The sequence below is a fragment of the Littorina saxatilis genome, linkage group LG9 (assembly GCF_037325665.1).
Source record: "Littorina saxatilis isolate snail1 linkage group LG9, US_GU_Lsax_2.0, whole genome shotgun sequence".
Taxonomy (NCBI): domain Eukaryota; kingdom Metazoa; phylum Mollusca; class Gastropoda; order Littorinimorpha; family Littorinidae; genus Littorina; species Littorina saxatilis.
The window spans coordinates 17408350-17433325 of NC_090253.1; the positions used below are offsets into that span (position 1 = coordinate 17408350).

Genomic DNA, 24976 nt, shown 5'->3' on the forward strand with positions numbered 1-24976 from the left:
TTTCTTGTTTACAAAATTTTTCGTGAGTTGTTTTTGGTCATGGCGGTTAACGCCAAGAAGCGGCAGTTGTCTAAACGAGTAACTGCTGTTTCTCCGCCGACAAAGTAAACACCTGGGAAAGCAAAGGCTTCCGGACAGGCTTGTGTTTCGGTTCATGTACTGTCTTTGCAAAAAATATCGATGTTTTGGTCGTCATGCCTTCTACTCCGTTTTTGACGGCTAAACCTTTAGACAAGGTTTCTCCTGTGGATAAGCCCGCTTAGGCTTCCTTGGTTTATGTGTTTCCCGGTCGTGCGTCTGCGGACGTGGCGACATTGTTGCTCTCTTTAAGTTCACAGGTTTCTTCCTTGGCGGGGGAGATCGCTTCCACGCGGGCGGAGATGCGTTCGCTTCCGGTGTGACGGGGGTTTCGTCTCTTGCCAACGTTCGCCTGAGCCGTCTGCTACTGTGTCTCAGGCCGATGTTCATGCGGAATGGGATGATGGGACCACGCCTTCGCTTGTGGCCTGTGTTCCGGTTCCCGGTGGTTCACACCAGTTTAAAGGTATGTTTTCTACCCAAGTACCCGGGTTCTCCGGGGAAAGGGTAGAGCGTCTCCAAGAGAAAGTAACTCCGGGCTCTGGCTTTGTGGGTGAAAGTTCCGAAGCTGAGGCTGGCTCTGACTGCATTGGCAGCAGGTCGGTGGCGGTTAGGAACCTTGGAGAGCGAACGGAAGATTTGCGCAACCACCCGCTTCTTTAGAATGTGGTAAGGGTGTGCGTCTTCCGCTTCCGCCCGGGGGGCAGGAAGAGAACAGTATAGCTGGCTCTTTGTTTGACTATGGGAGTCAAGCAGGGGGTCAGCTTCCGGAGGGCACGGGAGTGCCAGTCGGCTGTTCAGAAGACGGTGCTTCCGCAGAGGTGGTTGCACTGAATTCAAATTGCCGTTTAGGCTGTCAAGTGCAGTGGCACTGGGGGCTTAAGCGGCTTCAAGGTACAATAGGATCTTCTGGTGCATGTTTAGGCATCCGGTTGGTTCTGATATTTGCCAATCCGTGGCCGATTTTGCTAACGCTTTTGCGGCTGTGGCTTCCGGTTTCAGGATGGTTTAGCCTTCTGCCGTTAACACTGTGGTGTTGGTAGTTGGCGCTCATCAGTCTTCGGCTTTCGGTTCCGTTGTTGCGGTTCCTCTGCTGTTACTCAGGCTAAATCCACTTCCTTTTCCAGGCTTTCAGCTGGTATGAGGCAGGTGGATGGAATATCCTTTCGGAGTTCCGGCTTTTGGGAAATTTGTTCCAAACCTTTCCCTTTTGGCAAGTGTTGCTTTTTCGGGATTGGTTCCGGCTCTCATCCTTTTGTAGATGGTTAGAATACCACTGTACAGGATGATGAGGATTGGGAAGACTAAACTTCTGGGGCAGATGGAGACGCCTCTTTGTTGACTTTCAGCGAAGCTGCCATCTTTGTTTACATGGATGGCAGAGGTTACTACGCGCTTTTTCCCTGTAGGGTTAGCGGTAGCATTGTCATCTGCCTTTTCTCCTCCATCTTTTTTGGCGTGTCTTGCTCCTTCTTAGGATCAATTTGCGAACTCAATCGATGCTTTTGCCCCATCTCTGCCTTTGTTGGCATCTCAGGGGGATGCTCTTACTTCAGCTTTGCCGCGTTTTGCGCATTTTTCAGCTGACCTCAGATTTTTAAGGGAATCTTAGAACGTTATTTTCTTGGATTCTCTGTTGGGGTCGTTTGGGCTTGTGAAATTTGTTTTTTCACAATCGAGGCTCCTTTGTTACCACTTCCTTTGTGGGCAACGCTCGGCTTAGCTCCTGCGGCGGCGGGGCTTTAGCTTGCGTCATCTGCTCAAGCAGCGCGTCACGCGCTGATCGCTATCCGTAGGCTTCGGTTTACTCCAAGCTTAAGAACGTAGTTTATTCGTTTGCTTTTTCTACGGAACCGCCACCGGGTTCCCCGGAATTGGCGAACATCCGTCTGGATGTTAATAGCAAGGAGTGACTGTCTCTCTGTCAGAACAAGGATCTCCTGGCTATGTTTCATTATGGCCGCACTCCTTTACATTTACCGCTTTTTAACAAATCTTGTTTCTGCGCTCTCTCGTGCGCGGTTACGTCCTATCTGGATATTTTTGTGTTCCGTCAGGACGCGGATACGAAGGATGTAGCTTTGCTTTTAGCCTGGGTGTAGGTCTCTTTCAAAAAGGTTTGTTCTTTTGGCGAGACTTTAATCTCTTCTTTTCTTGAAGGTTCCTCTTTGTGAGTTCGCTTCTATGCACAGGGATTCTTCTCTATCTTAAAAGCTCACTGCAGAAGGAAAGCGCACGGCAGGCCTTGGCTTTTTATTGTTTTCAAATAAAGGCTTCAGGCTCGCCGTTCTCGACTTTATCTTTTGTCTCCTTACCCTCGCGTTCGTGGCAGGGTTCTGTGTCTAATATCCACCTTTCTTCCCCCTGAGGCAAGTTAGCGGTGGGTGTTGGTAGGCACACAAAAGCACGCTTTCTTTCACACTTGTGGCAGTTATGTCAACTGGAAGTTAGTTCTCGGCATCACTCTTCTTTCGCCTTTGTGTTTAACACAGCGGCTGGGGGGGATTAGGTTTCCCTCTTTGTGGGGGGAGACACGGGTGCCTCCCTTTTGGTTCTCTTTCATGGTTCGTTTGGTATTTCAGAGCTTCAGGGTTCTGATCTTTTTTCTAAGTCATACGTTTGTTGAGCCGTTTTTGGATCTCTTGGAGATTGTGCAAGCGGCCCTTGATAGAAATCCTTTACTCCAGGTGTAACTGGGAGTGCAGGGCTGGAACACATTAGATGTCTAAGGCTTCTCAGCTTTGATAGGACCCTTTGTGGTCTGTTGGGCGTTAAGCAATAGAACAAAGGGTTGGAACATGTGTTGTTTCAAGCAGACAACTCCACAGGGGGCTTTTCTCATCAAGAAAAGGGGGTCTCTCACTCCCTATCGCGTCCTCACGGAGCATGAGAGGTTTTGGTGGTTTTACCATCACGAGATCTTTTTAGCAGCGAAGTACCTTCATGAGAGTCTCTATGTCTGGCCGGACTCTCTAAGTCTGTCGGCCAAATGGCCACTTGGAGCAGACTCTCTTTGACCACGTGTTTTTGTTCCTTCGGGGGAATGGGAGAAATTTCTAATTATGAGTTTTTGCCTTTTGGTACTATCGCCTTTTGCTTATCTTCGTCGCCCGACTGCCGGGCATGGAGATTTTTACTCTTGTTTTACTTTGAGCGGCCTGCCGGTCGCACAGTTTGGGCCCGTTCTTTCTGGGTTGCCAGACCTCGTTAGGCTGGCAAGAGGGCTCCGGTTTTGCTCACACTCGTTTCTCACGGGTGTCTACTGTAAGGATATTTTTGAGTTGCTCGGGCTCTTCTGCCCGTCAACTCTGGACTGGTACTTGTCTTGTTGTCTGGCTTGGAACAGATGGCTTTTGTTTTAACGGATAGAACTCCTCTTCTCTCGGTACAATGAAGGTGGCGAGCCACCTATTTTGGCTTTCCGTTCTTTTTCTCCCACGTCTTTGTTTAAGACATTATGTGATATCAGTTTTACTGAGACAGCTCGGTGCTTATTTTTCTCTTGGTGGCTTTTAACCAGCAAGTTTAAGAGGGCCTACTTTAGGCTCGCTGAAAGCTGATCTTCAGTCCTTTCTTGGACTTTGCTCCTAGTTTTAGGGTTTTTGTGATTGGATTCTTTGACTCTTTTACTTAACTAGCCTTGCTGATCAACACGGAAATCGGCCATGCTTACTTGGGTAGCTTCTGTGAGAAGTGGGAGTAAGTGTTTTTTCTGCTAATTTTGCTATAGACAGATTTTCGGAGAAAGACTGATCTATGGCACTTAGGTTTCTTTTGGGTTTTCTGGCATATAAGCGGAATCTGGAGTTACCAACTTTGATTCACCGTTCAAATCTTAATCACTATTTTGGCTCCCCTAGAGCCATATTTAGCCTTTTGGTCTGTTCGAGTTTTGAAGATTTTTTCTGACTTGCACGGTTTGCTTGAGATCATTAAATCTAAGGGCTCTTGTTCTTATCTTTCTGCTTCGTCGCCCTTTAACCTTGAACGGTTATATACGACGTTAAACACTGATTAATTTATATAAAGGAAGAAAGAATGTCTTTCAACTTTGGTAGGGGTAATGACTTGTTGAGGTCAACCTTGCCTAGATGGACTGCCACAGTGTTCAGGTTTGCCTTCAAGTGGTGGCAGTAGACAGGGGGGGGGGGGGGCAGTCAGTCAGTCCTCCCCCTTCGAACAGCACGGACTCTTTATTCCTTTCTTGAGCATTTTTATGGCTCTTGGAGATTCTGATGTACATTTTTGTACGGTTATAGCCCTCCACAGTTTTCCGTTAAGGACTCTGCACACTAGATCGGAATCTCAGGAACTTCTTTTTATCTCACTCGTTATGGTGCGCTTTAAAGACATCTCGAGAGTAGTGTTAGCCAATTGGGTCTCCACCATAGTTAGACAAGTTTATGTATGGTGGCAGAGTCAGGCAGGGGATGTCAGGGCAGTTTTGCCCTTTACTACAGCTAGGCCTCACGGGGCAAGAGATTGGGCTTCCACTCTAGCTGTTCTTCAATTTGGTCTCCTGGCAGAACTGAGTTCTTGAGTCGGCTTGCTGGCTTTATTGAAAGGTTTTTCATTGGTGTTTATCTCAGAGATGCCTATGCATTGAGATAGGATGTGTTTCTGGGTTACCTGCTCTGTTAGCGGCAGGACAGATTCTCAATTCCTGATTGGGTTAAGTGCCCTCCACCTATAGTAGCAATCTGCTATATGTGAGTTGGGTAAGATATGTAATTTAATTAAAAATTTTAGTAATAAATTTTCATTTGATTAATATACTTACCCAACTCACATCGTTTATTCCCTCCCGCCTCCCCGCTGTGGGGGGTGGATTTCTAAAAAAGGGGAGTGAGTTGGGCTTCGTTTGGAATGATGCATATGGCGGCGTATGCGCGCGCATACGGAAGTCGGAAGTATGTATTAATATGGCCTTATGGGTATTGGTCACTCTTTTTTTAGAGGGGCTTCCCTTGTTACCAAGGGGATGCGTACAGCGTTACCAGCACTGAACTAGAGTTAATTGCTATATGTGAGTTGGGTAAGTATATTAATCAAATGAAAATTTATTACTAAAATTTTTGATTTAAAATATTGTCAGCCACATTATTCTTTTGTTTCTAAGAGCACATTTATAAATTCATCTTGTGCTCCTTTATGACATCATACATTCCATGGCTTTATATTTATGTATCTAAATAAAATGCTGTTTAAACCAACTGAACTATCAGCATTTGACAAGAACTGTCTTCTGATTATTCCCTAAGGAGAAAGTGAAACTGTCCTGTGTTTGTGGGTATGTTTGCTTGTGTTGTGTGACACCAACCCTCCCAACGAGCATTAAATGTGAGAAGAATTTACATCAATCCAATGACAGAACTGGAATGATGATATGACCTTGATCCTGGTTGTTTTTGTCATTGAATAAAAGTTGTCTTTCTTTTCAGGTCGGAGGAGTCGGCTTGACACTGACAGCGGCTGACAGAGTCATTATCTGTGAGTGCAGGCTTTTCAAAATGCTTCTATTATATTTTAATTCAAGGTTATAAAAAGCAGGACTTCATTTGACTTAAAGTGGCTTGTTTGTTGCAACACATTTTTTTAGTAACTGACAACAAATTCTGGAAATCAAATGGAGAAATGACATACATGTATTAGTCAGTTAGTTAATTAGTTGTTGCTTTTTGGGTCCAGCAGACCATATAGGCCAAATCAGGACCCCACAAGTTTAACATTTCACATATTTAAATTAAACCAATTTTAATAAAAATGGCATACTGTACAACAGTACTTTGATAGATCTTCTTTCGCTGGGCAATGTCAGTGATATCATTATCTGATCAGCTTTTACATTTTCTTGTGACACTTGCAAGGGAAAAAAGTTGAGAAAAAGAGTGGAAGAAAAAAGATGGCTTTCTAAAATGTATCATTTCCTATTTGAGGCCCTGTCACGTTCCGCACATGTCTTTTCCTCTTTCTATCAGAACTTAGAAACTTGGAATAATAGAAACTGAACCTAGAAGTACACACATGATAGCAACCTGTAACTCAGACTCTTTTCATCCATTAGTGTAAGGTGCTTAGTAAAAGGAATTGCGCCACACAAATTACCTTATTATCACATGTATTATTATCATTGTAATTATCATCATGAGTATTAATATTAGTATTATAATTATCATTATTTTAGAACTACGAACACGATACAGTGGAGCCCCCTTTTAAGACCTCCCAATTTAAGACTTCCTTCCTTTCAAGACCGTCTTTTCTCAGACTTTCTGTTCATAACCTCTGTAAATTACCCCCATTTTAAGACTCCCTCCTTTCAAAGACCTTTCAGGTTTTTGGAGGGGGTTAAGTGTTATAATTATTATTATAGAACTACACACATGATATCAAGCCATACCTTATTCTCTCTTGACCCGCTCAGATGACCCCAGCTGGAACCCAGCGACTGACGCCCAGGCAGTGGACCGCGCCTTCCGCATCGGTCAGACCAAGAATGTGGTCATCTACCGCCTCATCACCTGCGGCACTGTGGAGGAAAAGATCTACTGCAGACAGGTGTTCAAAGACTCCATCACCCGCCAGACCACCGGCAACGCCAAGGACCCTTACAGGTGAGTTTGGTTGCTTCATACAGAGGAAGTTTTAAGTTGTTTGGTCCTAAAAGGGTGGTTTTGGTGTGGTATGTTTTAATTTATTGGACTTTTGGAAAGCATGAGGCATGGTGAGGAACCCACCCAGCTATGTGGAGAAGAAATGTGTCAATGTCAATGTGCCACTGTCAATATGTCACTGTCAATGTGTCACTCGGGGAAACAGCTGCAGCTGTGACCTATTGACCTATCTCCAGGAGATTTGCTATATTGTGTGCATGTAGTGCACCTTTTGGAGGCTGCATGGACAGGCCGCTACCTACTAAGCCCCTTATTGACGACATTGACTGTTAAGTCACGGAGCCACAGAGAGCAGACCGCCTCCTCAGAGAGCAGACCGCCACTGCGTCCCTCCGTCGACACACCCCCCCTCCCACCCCCGCGGAGCCTCACACGTTGAAGGCTGGCAGCAGAATATTCAGGGATGGATGGAACAGGAGCACTGAGACCAAGGTCACCATGAAAGCCCTGTGCAGGAAGGCCGAGACAAGTTTTTAGTTTTGCGCTTTCTGAGTACCCCGACAATCGCATTCGTGAAGTGAATGACACTCGGCTGTGTCTTCTTCTTCTGCGTTCGTGGGCTGAAACTCCCACGTACACTCGTGTTTTTTGCACGAGTGGAATTTTACGTGTATGACCGTTTTTTACCCGCTATTTAGGCAGCCATATGCCGTTTTCGGAGGAAGCATGCTGGGTATTTTCGTGTTTCTATAACCCACCGAACTCTGACATGGACATGGGTGCAACTCTGCCGGCTACACGCCGGCAGCCGGTTTTTGGTTTCATCAGCTGCCGATGTTTTTGTTCCAGGAGAGTTTTTTTTTGGCATTTTAAATACTAAAAAACCTGGACCCCAACTTTTGCTGGTTTTTGGAATTTTCCAGGTTGCATCCATGCATGGATTACAGGATCTTTTTCGTGCGTACTTGGTCTTGTGCTTGCGTGTACACACGGGGGTGTTCGGACACCGAGGAGAGTCTGCACACAAAGTTGACTCTGAGAAATAAATCTCTCGCCGAACGTGGGGACGAACTCACGCTGACAGCGGCCAACTGGATACAAATCCAGCGCGCTACCGACTGAGCTACATCCCCGCCCCATTCGGCTGTGTGATCCCAGCCTTCCCAAGCACTTCCATTCTGGGTAGGAGTCGAAAAACCCACGCTCCCCTTATGCGATTCGAACCACGATCTTCCGGCCCGCAGTCCGATGCGCTAACCACTGCGCTACGGGAGCCGGTACGCCTTTGATCTCTTGAAAAACATCCAGTCGGAGTGTGTTGATGGAGTGGGGAGGAAGTGTTGTATTCTGTGAGTCTTCTTGGTGACCTGTCTCTTGATGCCTAGCTTCAACAAGGTATAGGCATCATAGAAATAGGTGCAGAAGAAAACTGTGTCTGTCCAACAAACAAGGGGAGGTTAGCTCTCTAAATGTCTACATGTGCTGCAACAAGAGTGAGTGAGAGTTATGCAAACCAATCTCTGGAGAATGAATAAGCTTTGGAACAAACAATCAACTGTCGAGTGCACCTTTGATCTCTTGATGAAGAAAACCATCACCATTCTCACAAGAAACCACACGTTTTGTTACTTGAGCCTGGAAGCAAAGTATAAGATGCTAGTGCCGTGTTCCTTTGAAGACTCAGCACAGGTGAAATGCGTGTTAACCATGATTTGTAAGTATTATCGCCTTTGGCTGATTCTTGTTTAGCATGGACATTTTTGTGTTTAGATAATGAAGCAACACCTCTGTCAGTCCCCCTAGCCTTCTACTGCAAATAAAATAAGATAAATAAATATGTATGCACATACAGTTGTTCATTTAAACTCCCTTAGGAGTAGACTCTGTGCTTTCACTATTTTGAGAAGACTTTTTCGAACAAGTAATACATGTAGTATGATAGTTACATTTGCAAGCTGTAAAGATGATCATGATAGCATGCCATCACCTGTACCACCTGCCACACAGCCACTCGTTCAACTCTCAGTGGCTGGTTGACAGGTGCTTGCAGGTACGGCACAGGCTGATCTCTATTCTTCAATCCAGTGAAAAATGAGGCACAACAAAATTAAATAAATGAATGTAAATAAAGATTGTTTCTGGTTTCTCGACCAACACTATTTATTCCTACCAACACTACAACTTCTCTTGTGAGAGACTCGATTTGCAGACTAAAGAAGGGAAACCGTCTCCAACCAGTTCTGACCAGTGCAAATTCTTGGTAAAAAAAAAACCACCCACAAAAACATAAGCATGAAACTGGGATAAGCCTATTTTTATGACAAGTGAGAGATAAACGTGCATTTGGAACTGATTTTAAGATCACCCCTTGTGAAGCACCAAAAGTTGCACTTAAGCCTCTGTTTTGTTTGACACCCGGTAGGCTGTCCTTCAAAGTATTCAGACAGCCACGCGAGTGCCATTCAAACAGAGACCACACAGACGGGATGGTGTTCACAAGGTTTTACAACAACAAAGTCTAAAATGATTTGCAGTCATCAACACATGACACACATACCTTTCACATTTTTACACTTTTCATGGACTTCTTGGGAGGAAAATCAAGTTATGAAGGGATTGGGTGTGTGCGTGCGCGTGAGAGTGTGGTTATACAAGCTCAATTCTATTATATTATATAGATATTGTGAAGATCTAATTTTCAAACTAACTTTTGAAACCAAGAGCAATATAACAAGTACATATGTAGTTACTCTCTCCAATGTGAGAGCTTTGGAATGTGGAAAAAAACGATTATATTTTTATGTGGCACCTGAGAGACAACAGATTTAGAAAACACTGTTACCGTATTTTCCGGGTTACAAGGCGCTACAGGGGGCGGATAGGGCGCACCAAAATTAAAAAAGTATACCGGTAACAAACGGTCGAAGAATGAAAATAAGCCGCACATCAAAGGAAGAATACAGAGTGGAAATATGTGTGCTCTGTGTGTGCGGGGAGATCAAAGGCAGGTCCATTGTGATAGCTGGGTTGCCTTGTTTAGACACTGACCTTCTTCCCAGGGGTCAATGACCCAGTTTTTGCTATGAGAGGTGGTTCCCCTGTCATAGATCTGAGAGAGGAAACACTTCCTGCACCGGGGTCAGTGACCGAGTTTAACCTATGGGGCGGTCTCTTTGATGTCTTGAGAGGAAACTTGGCCAGGGTAGTACCTAGTAGCTGAAACATGCATTATCACAAGTTGTTTGACTGGTACTCAGGCGGTCTCTTTGATTTTTTTCGTATTTCATACACGGATTAGGCGCTTCGTTATACAAGACGCAGGGGTCAAACTCAGGAAAAAAGTCGCGCCTTATGACCCGGAAAGTACGGTATCTACAATGTGCTATAGAGAAACAGTCAGTGGATGTCACACAGTGGGCACATTCTGATTAACAAAGAGAAGCGAGCACTCTAAATGCTCACGACATGTGTAATAGAGTAAGTGAGAGTTGTTCGGAACCATTCTCCTTGCACCTGAGAGAATAACACTGAGAGAATAACACCGAGAGAATAACACCGAGAGAATAACACTGAGAGCATAACACTGAGAGAATAACACTGAGGGAATAACACTGAGAATAACACTGAGAGAATAACACTGAGAGAATAACACTGAGAGAATAACACTGAGAGAATAACACTGAGAGAATAACACTGAGAGAATAACACTGAGGGAATAACACTGAGAGAATAACACTGAGAGAATAACACTGAGGGAATAACACTGAGAGAATAACACTGAGGGAATAACACTGAGAGAATAACACTGAGGGAATAACACTGAGGGAATAACACTGAGAGAATAACACTGAGAGAATAACACTGAGAGAATAACACTGAGAGAATAACACTGAGGGAATAACACTGAGAGAATAACACTGAGAGAATAACACTGAGAGAATAACACTGAGGGAATAACACTGAGAGAATAACACTGAGGGAATAACACTGAGAGAATAACACTGAGGGAATAACACTGAGAGAATAACACTGAGAGAATGACACTGAGAGAATGACACTGAGAGAATGACACTGAGAGAATGACACTGAGAGAATGACACTGAGAGAATAACACTGAGAGAATAACACTGAGAGAATAACACTGAGAGAATAACACTGAGGGAATAACACTGAGAGAATAACACTGAGAGAATAACACTGAGAGAATAACACTGAGAGAATAACACTGAGGGAATAACACTGAGAGAATAACACTGAGAGAATAACACTGAGAGAATAACACTGAGAGAATAACACTGAGAGAATAAGCATTGATTTTGATTATTGATTGTTAATTTACACAAATGATCGATTGAGTGCAGAAGGTAGAGTTGAAGATCACGGTTCATTTTCAGTTAGCACCCTAAAGGCAACTGGTTTCTCATGAGGCAATCAGTTGACTAAAAGGTGCCAAGAGAAAACTCTTCTGGGATGACGAGAATGGTGGAAACGACTAAAAACATAGTTCCTAGGTAGCTGCTCCAAGAATTAGAATCGTAGTATATGTGTCCATTTTCGTTTGGCACCCAAAAGGCAACTCATTTTACTTAAAACCCCGGTTGACTGGAAAGTGCCAAGGAAAAACAGACATCTTTCTGATGTTCTTATCTTGTTGATCGTAAGTAGCTGCTCAAAGAATTAGAATCGTAGTATATGTGTCAATTTTCGTTTGGCACCCAAAAGACAACCGATCTTGCTTAAAGCTCCGGTTTACTTGAAGGTGCCAAAGAAAAACAGACATCTTTGTGATGTTCTTATGTTGTTCCTCAGTAGCTGCTCAAAGAATTAGAATCGAAGTATATGTGTCAATTTTCGTTTGACAAAAGAAAAGACGAACTAGCGCTTACAATTATACCTTAGGTTTTTTTCTTCATTTGCCACAAAAAACGCATTTTTCCCCAAGTTCACTCCCGTAAAACATCGATTTCTGATGGAAGAACGCATGATATAGGATTAGGATAGTTATTGTACTTCACCTAAGACACATACCGTACTTCAATTAAATAAGACCCGGTTTTTTGACTCACATGCGAAGCAAAAGTGAGTCTATGTACTCACCCGAGTCGTCCGTCCGTCCGTCCGTCCGGACGTCCGTCCGGCCGGCCGTCCGGAAAACTTTAACGTTGGATATTTCTTGGACACTATTCAGTCTATCAGTACCAAATTTGGCAAGATGGTGTATGATGACAAGGCCCCAAAAAACATACATAGCATCTTGACCTTGCTTCAAGGTCAAGGTCGCAGGGGCCATAAATGTTGCCTAAAAAACAGCTATTGTTCTCATTTTCCCCATTTTCTCTGAAGTTTTTGAGATTGAATACCTCACCTATATATGATATATAGAGCAAAGTAAGCCCCATCTTTTGATACCAGTTTGGTTTACCTTGCTTCAAGGTCAAGGTCACAGGAGCTCTTCAAAGTTGGATTGTATACATATTTTGAAGTGACCTTGACCCTGAACTATGGAAGATAACTGTTTCAAACTTAAAAATTATGTGGGGCACATGTTATGCTTTCATCATGAGACACATTTGGTCACATATGATCAAGGTCAAGGTCACTTTGACCCTTATGAAATGTGACCAAAATAAGGTAGTGAACCACTAAAAGTGACCATATCTCATGGTAGAAAGAGCCAATAAGCACCATTGTACTTCCTATGTCTTGAATGAACAGCTTTGTGTTGCATGACCTTGGATGACCTTCACCTTGGGTCAAGGTCACATTGTATTTTGGTAGGAAAAATGTCTAAAGCAGTTCTTAGTGTATGATGTCATTACTAGGTTTAGTTATTTGACCTTGACCCTGAAGGTCAAGGTCATGTAAAGGTCAAGGTCAAGCATGTGAGTCGTATGGGCTTTGCCCCTCTTGTTGGGGTTGTTAAAACAATTTTTTTGCCATTTGTTTGACAGAGAAGAAGCAAGAGCTGTGTAACACAACACCACCCCCCCCCCCCCCCCCCCCTCCCCATAAAAAAAAACAAAAAACACGAAGAAGAAAAAAAAACAGGAAAAAAAATCCTTCCCGTAAGTTTCACAAACCCAAACATTATCGAAGTTGTATGACTGTGTCCATTACCGTTTGGCACCCTAAAGGCAACAGGTTAACCAGTTTTGCCGGTTGACTGAAAAGTGCCAAAGAAAAACAGCTCGTCAATACCCCTCAAAGAAGACGTGTCGACTGTCATACGTACTTCTCGGTATATGTAGCGGATCAGGTGCAAAAAAAAACCAACCACACACACACAAAAAAAACCCAGCAAAAATTGACTTCAGGTTCTATTTTTGATTGGCTCCCAGTAGGCGACTGGCTCTGTGAAACCTCATGTCGACTAGAAATTTCCAAGGAAAAAGAGACATCTTTCGTATGATCTTATCTTGTTATTAATTAGCTGCTCAAAGAATTAGAATCGTAGTATATGTGTCAATTTTCGTTTGGCACCCAAAAGGCAACCGATCTTGCTTAATGCCCCGGTTGACTTGAACATGCCAAAGAAAAACAGACATCTTTGTGATGTTCTTATCTTGTAAAGTTGTTTCTAATTAGCTGCTCCAAGAATTAGAATCGTAGTATATGTGTCAATGTTCGTTTGACACCCAACAGGCAACTGATCTTGCTTAAAGCCCCAGTTGACTGGAAAGTGCCAAGAAAAAACAGACATCTTTGTGATGTTCTTATCTTGTTGTTCCTAAGTAGTTTCTCAAAGAATTAGAATCGTAGTATATGTGTCAATTTTTGTTTGGCACCCAAAAGGCAACCGATCTTGTTTAATGCCCCGGTTACCTGGAAAGTGCCAAAGAAAAACAGACATCTTTGTGAAGTTTTTATCTTCTTCCTAATTAGCTGCTTGAAGAATTAGAATCGTATATGTGTCCATTTTCGTTTGGCACCCAACAGGCAACTGATCTTGCTTAAAGCCCCAGTTCACTGGAAAGTGCCAAAGAAAAACAGACATCTTTGTGATGTTCTTATCTTGTTGTTCCTAAGTAGTTTCTCAAAGAATTAGAATCGTAGTATATGTGTCAATTTTTGTTTGGCACCCAAAAGGCAACCGATCTTGCTTAATGCCCCGGTTGACTTGAAAATGCCAAAGAAAAACAGACATCTTTGTGAAGTTTTTATCTTGTTCCTAATTAGCTGCTTGAAGAATTAGAATCGTAGTATATGTGTCAATTTTCGTTTGGCACCCAACAGGCAACTGATCTTGCTTAAAGCCCCAGTTTACTGGAAAGTGCCAAAGAAAAACAGACATCTTTGTGATGTTTTTATCTTGTTCCTAATTAGCTGCTTGAAGAATTAGAATCGTAGTATATGTGTCAATTTTCGTTTGGCACCCAACAGGCAACTGATCTTGCTTAAAGCCCCAGTTTACTGGAAAGTGCCAAAGAAAAACAGACATCTTTGTGATGTTTTTATCTTGTTCCTAATTAGCTGCTTGAAGAATTAGAATCGTATATGTGTCAATTTTCGTTTGGCACCCAACAGGCAACTGATCTTGCTTAAAGCCCCAGTTTACTGGAAAGTGCCAAAGAAAAACAGACATCTTTGTGATGTTTTTATCTTGTTCCTAATTAGCTGCTTGAAGAATTAGAATCGTAGTATATGTGTCAATTTTCGTTTGGCACCCAACAGGCAACTGATCTTGCTTAAAGCCCCAGTTTACTGGAAAGTGCCAAAGAAAAACAGACATCTTTGTGATGTTTTTATCTTGTTCCTAATTAGCTGCTTGAAGAATTAGAATCGTAGTATATCATATATGTGTCAATTTTCGTTTGGCACCCAACAGGCAACTGATCTTGCTTAAAGCCCCAGTTTACTGGAAAGTGCCAAAGAAAAACAGACATCTTTGTGATGTTCTTATCTTGTTGTTCTTAAGTAGTTTCTCAAAGAAATCGTAGTATATGTGTCAATTTTCGTTTGGCACACAAAAGACAACCGATCTTGCTCAAAGCCCCTGTTGACTAGAAAGTGCCAGGGAAAAACAGACATCTTTGTGATGTTCTTATCTTAAATCTGTCCGGAATCATGTCGAGCATACATATGAACAGTGTGAGAGAGAGAGACAGACAGACAGACAGACAGACATACAGAGAAAGAGAGACAGACAGAGAGGGAGAGAGAGAGGGACAGAGAGAGAGAGACGGACAGAGAGAGAGACGGACAGAGAGAGAGACGGACAGAGAGAGAGACGGACAGAGATGGAGAGAGAGAGACGGACAGAGATGGAGAGAGAGAAACGGACAGAGAGAGAGAGAGAGACGGACAGAGAAAGAGATGAAAGATGACTGTGCAAATTAATTTCGCACTCAGTCAGAGCTGCCACATGTATGTACCCGAGGTACTGAGAAAAGCAAGTCCGTGTTTAAAGTCTTAATTATGACCTGTTCTTTTTTTTTCTTTTTACATTTGGTCAAATTTTGACTAAATGTTTTAACATAGAGTGGGAATCGAAACGAGGGTCGTGGTGTATTTGTGTCTGTGTGTGTGTAGAGCGATTCAGAGTAAACTACTGGACCGATCTTTATGAAATTTTACATGAGAGTTCCTGGGAATGATATCCCCAGACGTTTTCTTCATTTTTTAGATAAATGTCTGATGACGTCATATCCGCCTTTTTGTAAAAGTTGAGGCGGCACTGTCACATCCTCATTTTTTAATTAAATTGATTGAAATTTTGGCCAAGCAATCTTCGACGAAGGCCGGACTTTGGTATTGCATTTCAGCTTAGAGGCTTAAAAATTAATTGATAATTTTTGTGATTAAAATCTGAAAACTAATTAAAATAATTTTTTTATAAAACGATCCAAAAACAATTTCATCTTATTTGTCATTATTTGCTGATTCCAAAAACATATAAATGTTATATTCGGATTAAAAACAAGCTTTGAAAATTACAAATATAAAAATTATGATTAAAATTAAATTTCCGAAATCGATTTAAAGCAATTTCATCTTATTCCTTGTCGGTTCCTGATTCCAAAAACATATAGATATGATATGTTTGGATTAAAAACACGCTCAGAAAGTTAAAACGAAGAGAGGCACAGAAAAGTGTTATGCAGCACAGCAAAACCACTACCGCGCAAAACAGGTTCGTCAGTTTCACTCCGTTTTGCACAAGCGGCGGACTACGGTCGTTGTGAAAAAATGCAGTGCGTTCAGTTTCATTCTGTGAGTTCCACAGCTTGACTAAATGTAGTAATTTTGCCTAACGCGACTTGTTTTATACTAATTTTGTTTTTATACATATGCCCATTTAGAAATTAGATATTTAGTGCCGCAGAAAGTGCGACAGAGAAACAGAATGTTCTGACAAAAAGAGAAGACGAACCATTGCTTACAATTATACCTTAGTTGTTTTTCCATTTGGCACAAAAATCCGCGTTTTTCCCCAAGTTCACTCCCGTAAAACATCGATTTCTGATGGAAGAACGCATGATATAGGATTAGGATAGTTATTGTACTTCACCTAAGACACATACCGTACTTCAATTAAATAAGACCCGAGTTTTTTTGTAGTTAAAACATTTTTTTGCCATTTGTGTGACAGAGAAGAAGCAAGAGTTATGTAGTCGACACAATTTGGTAACCACCCCCCTCATAACAAAACCAAAAAAAAATGAAGAAAAGAAAAAAAAAAACTTCTCGTAAGTTTCACAAACCCAAACATTATCGAAGTTGTGTGACTGTGTCCATTACCGTTTGGCACCCTAAAGGCAACAGGTTAACCAGTTTTGCCGGTTGACTGAAAAGTGCCAAAGAAAAACAGACTGCTCGACAATGCCGCTTCAATTAAATAAGAGCCGGTTTTTTTTGTAGTTAAAACATTTTTTTGACATTTGTTTGACAGAGAAGAAGCAAGAGTAATGTAGTCGGCACAATTTGGTAACACCCTCCCCGTAACAAAAAAAACACCAAGAAAATGAAGAAGGAAAAAAAATGAAAAAAAAAACTTTCCGGAAGTTTAACAAACCCTAACATTATCGACTGTTGTGTGACTGTGTCCATTACCGTTTGGCACCCTAAAGGCAACAGGTTTACCAGTTTTGCCGGTTGCCTGAAAAGTGCCAAAGAAAAACAGACTGGTCGTCAATACTGCTCAAAGAAGACGTGTTGTACTTCATTTAAATAAGAACCTTTTTTTTGTAGTTAAAACGGTTTTTGCCATTTGTTTGACAGAGAAGAAGTAAGAGTTAAGTAGTCGGCACAATTTGGTAACCCCCCCCCCCCCCCCCCCCCTGTTAGCAAAAAAAACCCAAAAATGAAGAAGAAAATAAAAGGAAAAAAAACACTTCCCGTAAGTTTCACAAACCCAAACATTATTGAAGTTGTATGACTGTCCATTACCGTTTGGGACCCAAAAGGCAACAGGTTTAGCTGCTTGAAGAATTAGAATCGTAGTATATGTGTCAATTTTCGTTTGGCACCCAACAGGCAACTGATCTTGCTTAAAGCCCCAGTTAATAATAATAATAATAATGCAAACTTTTATAGCGCTATTCTAGAAAAATGTCTACTCTTAGCGCTTTACAATACATACATCGACCAAGCATACTATACACGCACAGGCAAAGAAACCGACCAAACATAACCAACAAACTATACATGCACAGGCAAAGAAAACGACCAAACATACAATACACGCACAGGCAAAGATATAACGACCAAACATAAGCAAACATACTATGACCAAACATAACCAACATACTAAACGCGCGCAGGCAAAGAGAACAATCAGCACATGTAATAATTACTGACAACTAATAATGCAGGCATACAGTGACAGTCCAATACACAGCCTAAGCACAAGAACCACAGTAGGCTTCTATATAAAAACGTGTCAGTTGACTGGAAAGTGCCAAGAAAAAACAGACATCTTTGTGATGTTCTTATCTTGTTGTTCCTAAGTAGTTTCTCAAAGAATTAGAATCGTAGTATATATGTCAATTTTCGTTTGGCACCCAAAAGGCAACCGATCTTGCTTAAAGCCTCGGTTGACTTGAACATGCCAAAGAAAAACAGACATCTTTCAGATCCGTTTTTTTTTGTTTGTAGTTAACACAATTTTTTTTGTCATAAGTTTGACAAAGAAGAAGCAAGAGTTATGTAGTCAGCACAATTTGGTAACCCCTCCCCCCCCCCCCCCCCCCTTAAACAAAAAACAAAAATATTAAGGGGGAAAAAAAAAGTGTTAAAAAAACCTTCCCGTAAGTTTCACAAACCCAAACATTATCGAAGTTGTATGACTGTGTCCATTACCGTTTGGCACCCTAAAGGCAACAGGTTTACCAGTTTTGCCGGTTGCCTGAAAAATGCCAAAGAAAAACAGACTGGTCGTCAATACTGCTCAAAGAAGACGTGTCGACTGTCATACGTGCTTCTCGGTATATGTAGCGGACCAGGTGCAAAAAAACACCAAAAACACACACGAAAAAACAACAGCAAAAAGTGACTTCAGTTTCTATATTTGATTGGCACCCAATAGCGACTGGCTCTGTGGAACATCCGGTTGACTGGAAAGTGCCAAGGAAAAACAGACATCTTTCGGATGTTCTGATCTTGTTATTAATTAGCTGCTCAAAGAATTAGAATCGTAGTATATTTGTCAATTTTCGTTTGGCACCCAAAAGGCAACCGATCTTGCTTAAAGCCCCGGTTGACTTGAACATGCCAAAGAAAAACAGACATCTTTGTGATGTTCTTATCTTGTTCCTAAGTAGCTTCTCAAAGAATTAGAATCGTAGTATATGTGTCAATTTTCTGAAGTTCTTATCTTAAATCTGTCCACAATCATGTCGAGCATATACATATGAACTGTGTGAGAGAGACAGATACAGACAGAGAGAGACGGACAGAGAGAGAGAGAGAGAGAGAGAGAGAGAGAGAGAGAGAGAGAGAGAGAGAGAGAGAGAGAGAGTGAGAGAGATACAGGGCGAATAAAAATAATTTGTTAACTGAAGAATTTAACTGAAAATGAAATACATAACAGATAACGTTTCATAATTGTAAACATTATAACATTTCTAATCGTATCATTTATTTTCAAAACTAGCCTCGACCTTAAACTAAACTTGAACAGGCAGAAGTATACATATGAAAGAGTGAAAGTTGAGAGAGAGAGAGAGAGAGAGAGAGAGAGAGAGAGAGAGAAGGAGAGAGTAATTTGTTAACTGAAGAATTTAACTGAAAATGAAATACAAAAACAGATAACGTTTCATAATTCTGAACATTATAACATTTCTAATCGTATCATTTATTTTCAAAACTAGCCTCGACTTTAAACTAAACTTGAACAGGCTATCAAGAATCTGCATAAGAGAGAGATAGACGGACGACGGCAGAAAGTATACATCGAGCGAACAAGAAGAAGTATACATATGAAAAGTGTGAAAATTGAGAGAGAGACAGAGACAGAGAGACATACGACGGCAGAAAGTATACAAGGTATTCATGTGAAAAAAAGAGAGAGAGAGGGGCAGGCAGGCAGACAGACAGACAGACAGACAGATAGAGAGAGTGAGAATTCCGAAAGTGAGCAATACGAAAAGTCTTAACAAACTCACCTTGCAACCGTGGAAGTACATGTAGTAGCCGAAGTCCGGAGACGAGGTAGAGTTGGTGTTGTACTTGACAAATCACTGCAGCACTTGATTTACTCAACAAACTTTGAAGTAATTGTCCGAACACTTGACACTGGAAGTCGATACGATGTCAAGAGCCATATTCAGGTTGGAGCCGCACAGCCGTATGCCCGCCTTGACCTTTAAACTCGGACTGTACATTAATTTAGGATGGCAGCTATTTAATATCCTCGCTGACTGAGTTTGCCTGTTTTGGTCCAACGGTGTTAGCATCCTTTTAATTGGTTGATGTAGCTTCAAGCTCATTATAATCGGGCAACATGACGAGGAAGGTGACACTGATTGATTCTCGTCCAATCGCTGAGCAGCACTAATACAGCGCTCGTCCAATCAGCTAGCATAAGGGGCGGGGCATGGCTTTGCCGCGAGGGCGTAAAGCTTACAATGGGCGGGGGGGCGATGTGAGCTCGGACCTGCCTTGGGGCAAAACGAAAAAGTGTTTGACCGGCGGAACTAGCGAACCATGGCTTGTGTGTTTTGTTTGTTCTATCGGAAGAAATACACGTCAAGGAAAACAAGGAACTAAAAGATAATGAACATTTCACAACAGGAGACCATGGACCGCCCCTCCTTTCAGTTGCTCGTCACCTGCGGGGGGAGGGGATTGGTGGAGTCGTTGATTTCTTCTTGACTTTGTGTCTTTGTTCACTCAACTAAGCAATGCTCGGAGTAAAATAATGTTACCAATCAACAGCGAACTATTAACGGAAATTATTTTTCTGGGATGGAGACTTACAATTTCACGCCACAGTCCTGAGTAAACAGTTGTGTAAAAATCGTCGTACCGTGTCAAAGTAAATATCGCCGGTGTGACGTTTTCATCTTTCGCCGTGTTGATATTTCGCTTCTCGGCCTCGTTGATCTAGTATAAACTCTACACTGAACCAAAAAAAACACCCTTCGATAGTACTCATGATCGAGCGACCTTGTGTACCTTACATTCATGGGGCCAAATTTGTCCAACCAATTTGTTTTATTTAACTTAGAAATTTGATTCATCCTGAAATGTTTTCCTTCTTACTCAAGGGACGTAACCACTCAGTACACGTTTTCGAAGAAATCGATTTTGGGGGTGAAATCTATTACATTTTACCACCAATTTTCTTCACATGCAAGAAACTGACATGCTTTTCGTCCATAAATAATTTCACTTCTTAATTTTACCAGGAAACAACATTTCAGTCTTGATGAGTATATGTCGAGGGGGAAATATGTACAGGCGAAAGATAATCGTGACACCGGTGTAACACGAAATTTTTACTCCACGAAAAATTTACTCCGGAGTAAATATTTCGTACGAAATTCTTACTCCGAGTACACTTTTCGTACGAGAAAAGAACTCCCCAAGGCACGAAAAAATTACTCCCTCCACGAAATTTTTACTCCCCATTTTTTTTACTTCCAGTAAAAATCTCGTACGCAAAAATGGGATGCGGGCGAAGGGATAATGCCAATAAGTGATCTCGCGCACACGAATGTCGCGCTACCCTCCTTCCACCCCTTCCACCACCAAGAACTAACAGGGGACAAGGGAGTAAAAATATCGTACACCTGGCATGGGAAGTTAAATTGCTCGTGTTGAGGTGAAGTAATTTATTCGTTATTTATTCGTCAGGGGAGTAACATTTTTGTACGAAATGTTTACTCGGAACTCACCTGTCTTGGGGAGTAATTTTCTCGTGCAATGGGGGAGTGCTTTTTTCGTAAAGGGAGTAACTTTTTCGTACGAAATGTTTACTCCGGAGTAAAAATCTCGTGGGAGTAATTTTCTCGTGTGACACCGGGTCTCTTGGAGATCTATTTGGTATTTTGTTAAAGCACGATTGTGTTGTTTTTGTCAACGACCGTCGTGACGTTAGTTGTGTAAACAATATGATGGGACGCTGGGCAAAAACACCTGCATTACTTTCTGTCATGATTAGTCAGAATCAGTTTAAACTTCAGCCGGTTTATCATTTCTTCAAAAGAAAAATAATTTGCTAGCGTTCGGGCGGGTGTTTGCGACATGTACATCTGTGTGTGTGTACGTGTACGTGATTGTGTGCGTGCGGGTGTGCGTGTATGGTTGCATGCATGCGCCTGGACGCGTTTACGAAACAAACAAAAAACACGAATGTTTGCAGTCCTTCATAGCAAGTCATTTTGCGCGATTATGTGTTTTGAAAAATTGATCATCATTAACATCACGAACGAAAATGACCTTTTTACATTTAGTCAAGTTTTAACTAAATGTTTTAACGTAGAGGGGGGAATCGAGACGAGGGTTGTGGTGTATGTATGTGTGTGGGTCTGTCTGTCTGTCTGTCTGTCTGTGTGTGTGTGTGTGTGTAGAGCGATTCAGACCAAACTACTGGACCGATCTTTATGAAATTTGACATGAGAGTTTCTGGGAATGATATCCCCGGACGTTTTTTTTTCTTTTTTTCGATAAATAACTTCGATGACGTCATATCCGGCTTTTTGTAAAAGTTGAGGCGGCACTGTCACACCCTCATTTTTCAATCAAATTGATTGAAATTTTGGCCCAGCAATCTTCGACGAAGGCCGGACTTCGGTATTGCATTTCAGCTTGGTGGCTTAAAAATTAATTAATGACTTTGGTCATTAAAAATCTGAACATTGTTAAAAAAAAAAAAAATTCTAAAACGATCCAAATTTACGTTTATCTTATTTTTCATCATTTTCTGATTCCAAAAACATATAAATATGTTATATTCGGATTAAAAACAAGCTCTGAAAATTAAAAATAGAAAAATTATTATTAAAATAAAATTTCCGAAATCGATTTAAAAACAATTTCATCTTATTCCTTGTGGGTTCCTGATTCCAAAAACATATAGATGTGATATGTTTGGATTAAAAACACGCTCAGAAAGTTACAAAGAATAGAGATAAAGAAAAGCGTGCTATCCTTCTCAGCGCAACTACTACCCCGCTCTTCTTGTCAATTTCACTGCCTGTGCATCGAGCGGTGGACTGACGATGCTACGAGTGAGTATACGCTCTTGCTGTAAAAATGTAGTGAGTTCAGTTTCATTCTGTTAGTTCGACAGCTTGACTAAATGTTGTAATTTCGCCTTACGCGACTTGTTGATGATTAACAGAGAGAGAGAGAGAGAGAGAGAGAGAGAGAGAGAGAGAGAGAGAGAGAGAGAGAGAGAGAGATAGAGAGAGAGAGAGAGAGAGAGAGAGAGAGAGAGAGAGAGAGAGAGAGGGGGAGATAGAAGAGACAGAGAGGAAGGGTGGGGGTGGGGTGGATTTAGACAAACAAATTTGATGAACGTGACGGGGAAAAAAGTCATGCTCCGGGGGTAGACCAGTCGACAAAGACGGTTAGTTCTTTCTTAATCAACACAGATCGAGGGGCCTACGGCCGCTTCGTTGACACTTGTTTTGCCAAGCGTTTCTGCCCACCACGTTAAAGAAAAAAATGGTTAATCTAGCGATGTCATGCAGTCCGACACAATGCAGCGGGGTGGATGGGAGGGGGAGGGGTAGAGGGAGGGGGCATGACTGATAAGTACCCTGGGGTGGTGGCGGTGATAGAAAAGAACTGTAGCGTATCATGAACTTCCAATTGACCACGGGTCATGTCTTCACATTTGATAGTGACACTTGCACAAAGAAGGTGTTTTTCTGAAATTGCGTAACTTGAAAAATAACATGGACAGCGATTTGGAGGCAGGCAGACAGCTTCGTGTATCAGTGACGACGCAAGTAACATCTGTCGCGGCGGTCCAGTGGTTGTCTTTGAAGCCCGCAAGGACGTAGCCCTTTTCCAAATCGATATTGCGATGTAATCGTCTTGACCAGTGGGTATAGTCGGCGCAGGTGGTATATTGACCGTGAGATGTCACACATCGCCGCCTACCGATTTGCCGTCTCCCTTTTTTTCGCCTCTTGGCAATTTTTGTCTTAAGCCGTTTCATGTGCACGTTGTCTCGCAATGAGTGACATTTTGTCACGCCATCAAGCTTTGTTTTTTTCCCCCATCAAGTTGTAATCTACCACATATACACACATGCACAGACAAACATGCACAGACACACTAGCACACACACACACACGCACAAAACACACACACTCTCTCTCTCTCTGTCTCTCTCTCTGTCTCTCTCCCTCTCCCTCTCCCCCTCTATCTCTTTCTCTCTCTCTTTCTCTCTCTTTTTTATAGATCTCTCTCATCTCTCTCTCTCACTCTTATCTATCTCCTCTCACTCACTCTCTCTCTCCCCTCTATCTCTTTCTCTCTCTCTTTCTCTCTCTCTTTTTTATAGATCTCTCTCCTCTCTCTCTCTTATCTATCTCCTCTCTCTCACTCTCTCTCCCTATCTCTCCCTCCCTCTCTCTCTCTCTCTGTATGTCTTTCTCTCTGTGTGTCTCTTTGTGTCTCTGTCTGTCTATCTGTCTGTCTCTCTCTGTCTCTCTCTCTGTCTCTCTCTCTATCTCTCTCTCCCCTCTATCTTTCTCTCTCTCTCTTATCTCTCTCTTATCTCTCTCTCTCTCCCCTCTGTCTTTCTCTCTCTCTCTCCCCTCTATCTCTCTCTCTCTCTTATCTCTCTCTTTCGCTCTCTCTCTTATCTCTCTCTCTCTCTCTCTCTCTCTCTCTCTCTCTCTCTCTCTCTCTCTCTCTCTCTCTCTCTCTCTCTAAACGGTAAACATGGAATACAGTTAACACCTGACGTAATACAGATTCTCATATTGCTGTTTGCCGACGATGTACTCTTGATATCCTATATCGCAGCCGGTTTACAGAAACAGATTGATATGTTAAAACAGTTTACGGATAAGTTTGCCATGACGGTCAACCTGGATAAGACAAAGGTAATCGTATTTAGAAAAGGAGGATTTTTAGCTGCGAATGAAGCCTGGAAGTACGAAAACGAGGACATAGAGGTTGTGAACAGTTACAAGTACTTGGGACTAAATTTCACCACAAAATGTTCATTGACGCAAATGGTCAGCGATCTAGCCTCAAAGGCAAAGATAAGGACTGGCCAAATCCTAAGATGTTTATGGAGGCTAGGCAACATACCTAGAAGCGTATTTTTTAAAACATATGACGCACGGGTCCTCCCTATCTTAATGTATGGATCTGAGCTGTGGGGATTCCAAAGGTTAGAAGCTCTTCAGAAAGCCCATATGTTTGCATGCAAGAAGTATTGTGTGTAGGACGACAAACACCAAACAAGATGGTGTGGTGACTTAGGCCGCTACCCGCTTTATGTCACCTCGTCGGTTCGCTGTATTAAGTATTGGCTGACAGTGTTACATTTGCCAAGCGAAAGACTCCCAAGGAAAGCATATGACATGATGAAACATTTACAGGGATATGGCAAGAAAACATGGTCTCATTATTTGAAAGAAATGTTATACATGTACGGCTTTGGAGATGTCTGGCTGCAACAAGGTGTAGGCGATCTGAATCGATTTATAGCAGTATTTAGACAACGATTGTTTGATTGCTTCCAGCAAGACTGGCACGACAGCATCATGAACTCGGAGCGATTTGAATTTTATTCGCTCTTTGAACAAGAAATTCGCGCTGAAGTGTATATAGATCATTTTCAGCTCTGCTGTTTTCGAGATGCATACATACAATTT

General features: G+C 42.1%; 1 protein-coding gene across 1 annotated transcript in view; it reads left to right on the top strand.

The window, feature by feature from the left end:
- The window catches only part of LOC138975478 (DNA excision repair protein ERCC-6-like), a 60224-nt gene that overhangs the window by 18028 nt on the left and 17220 nt on the right, over positions 1-24976 (top strand). The window contains exons 13-14 of the mRNA XM_070348172.1: positions 5520-5568; positions 6503-6692. Coding sequence (XP_070204273.1) covers positions 5520-5568; positions 6503-6692 — 239 coding nt within the window. The remainder of the gene's footprint in view (positions 1-5519; positions 5569-6502; positions 6693-24976) is intronic.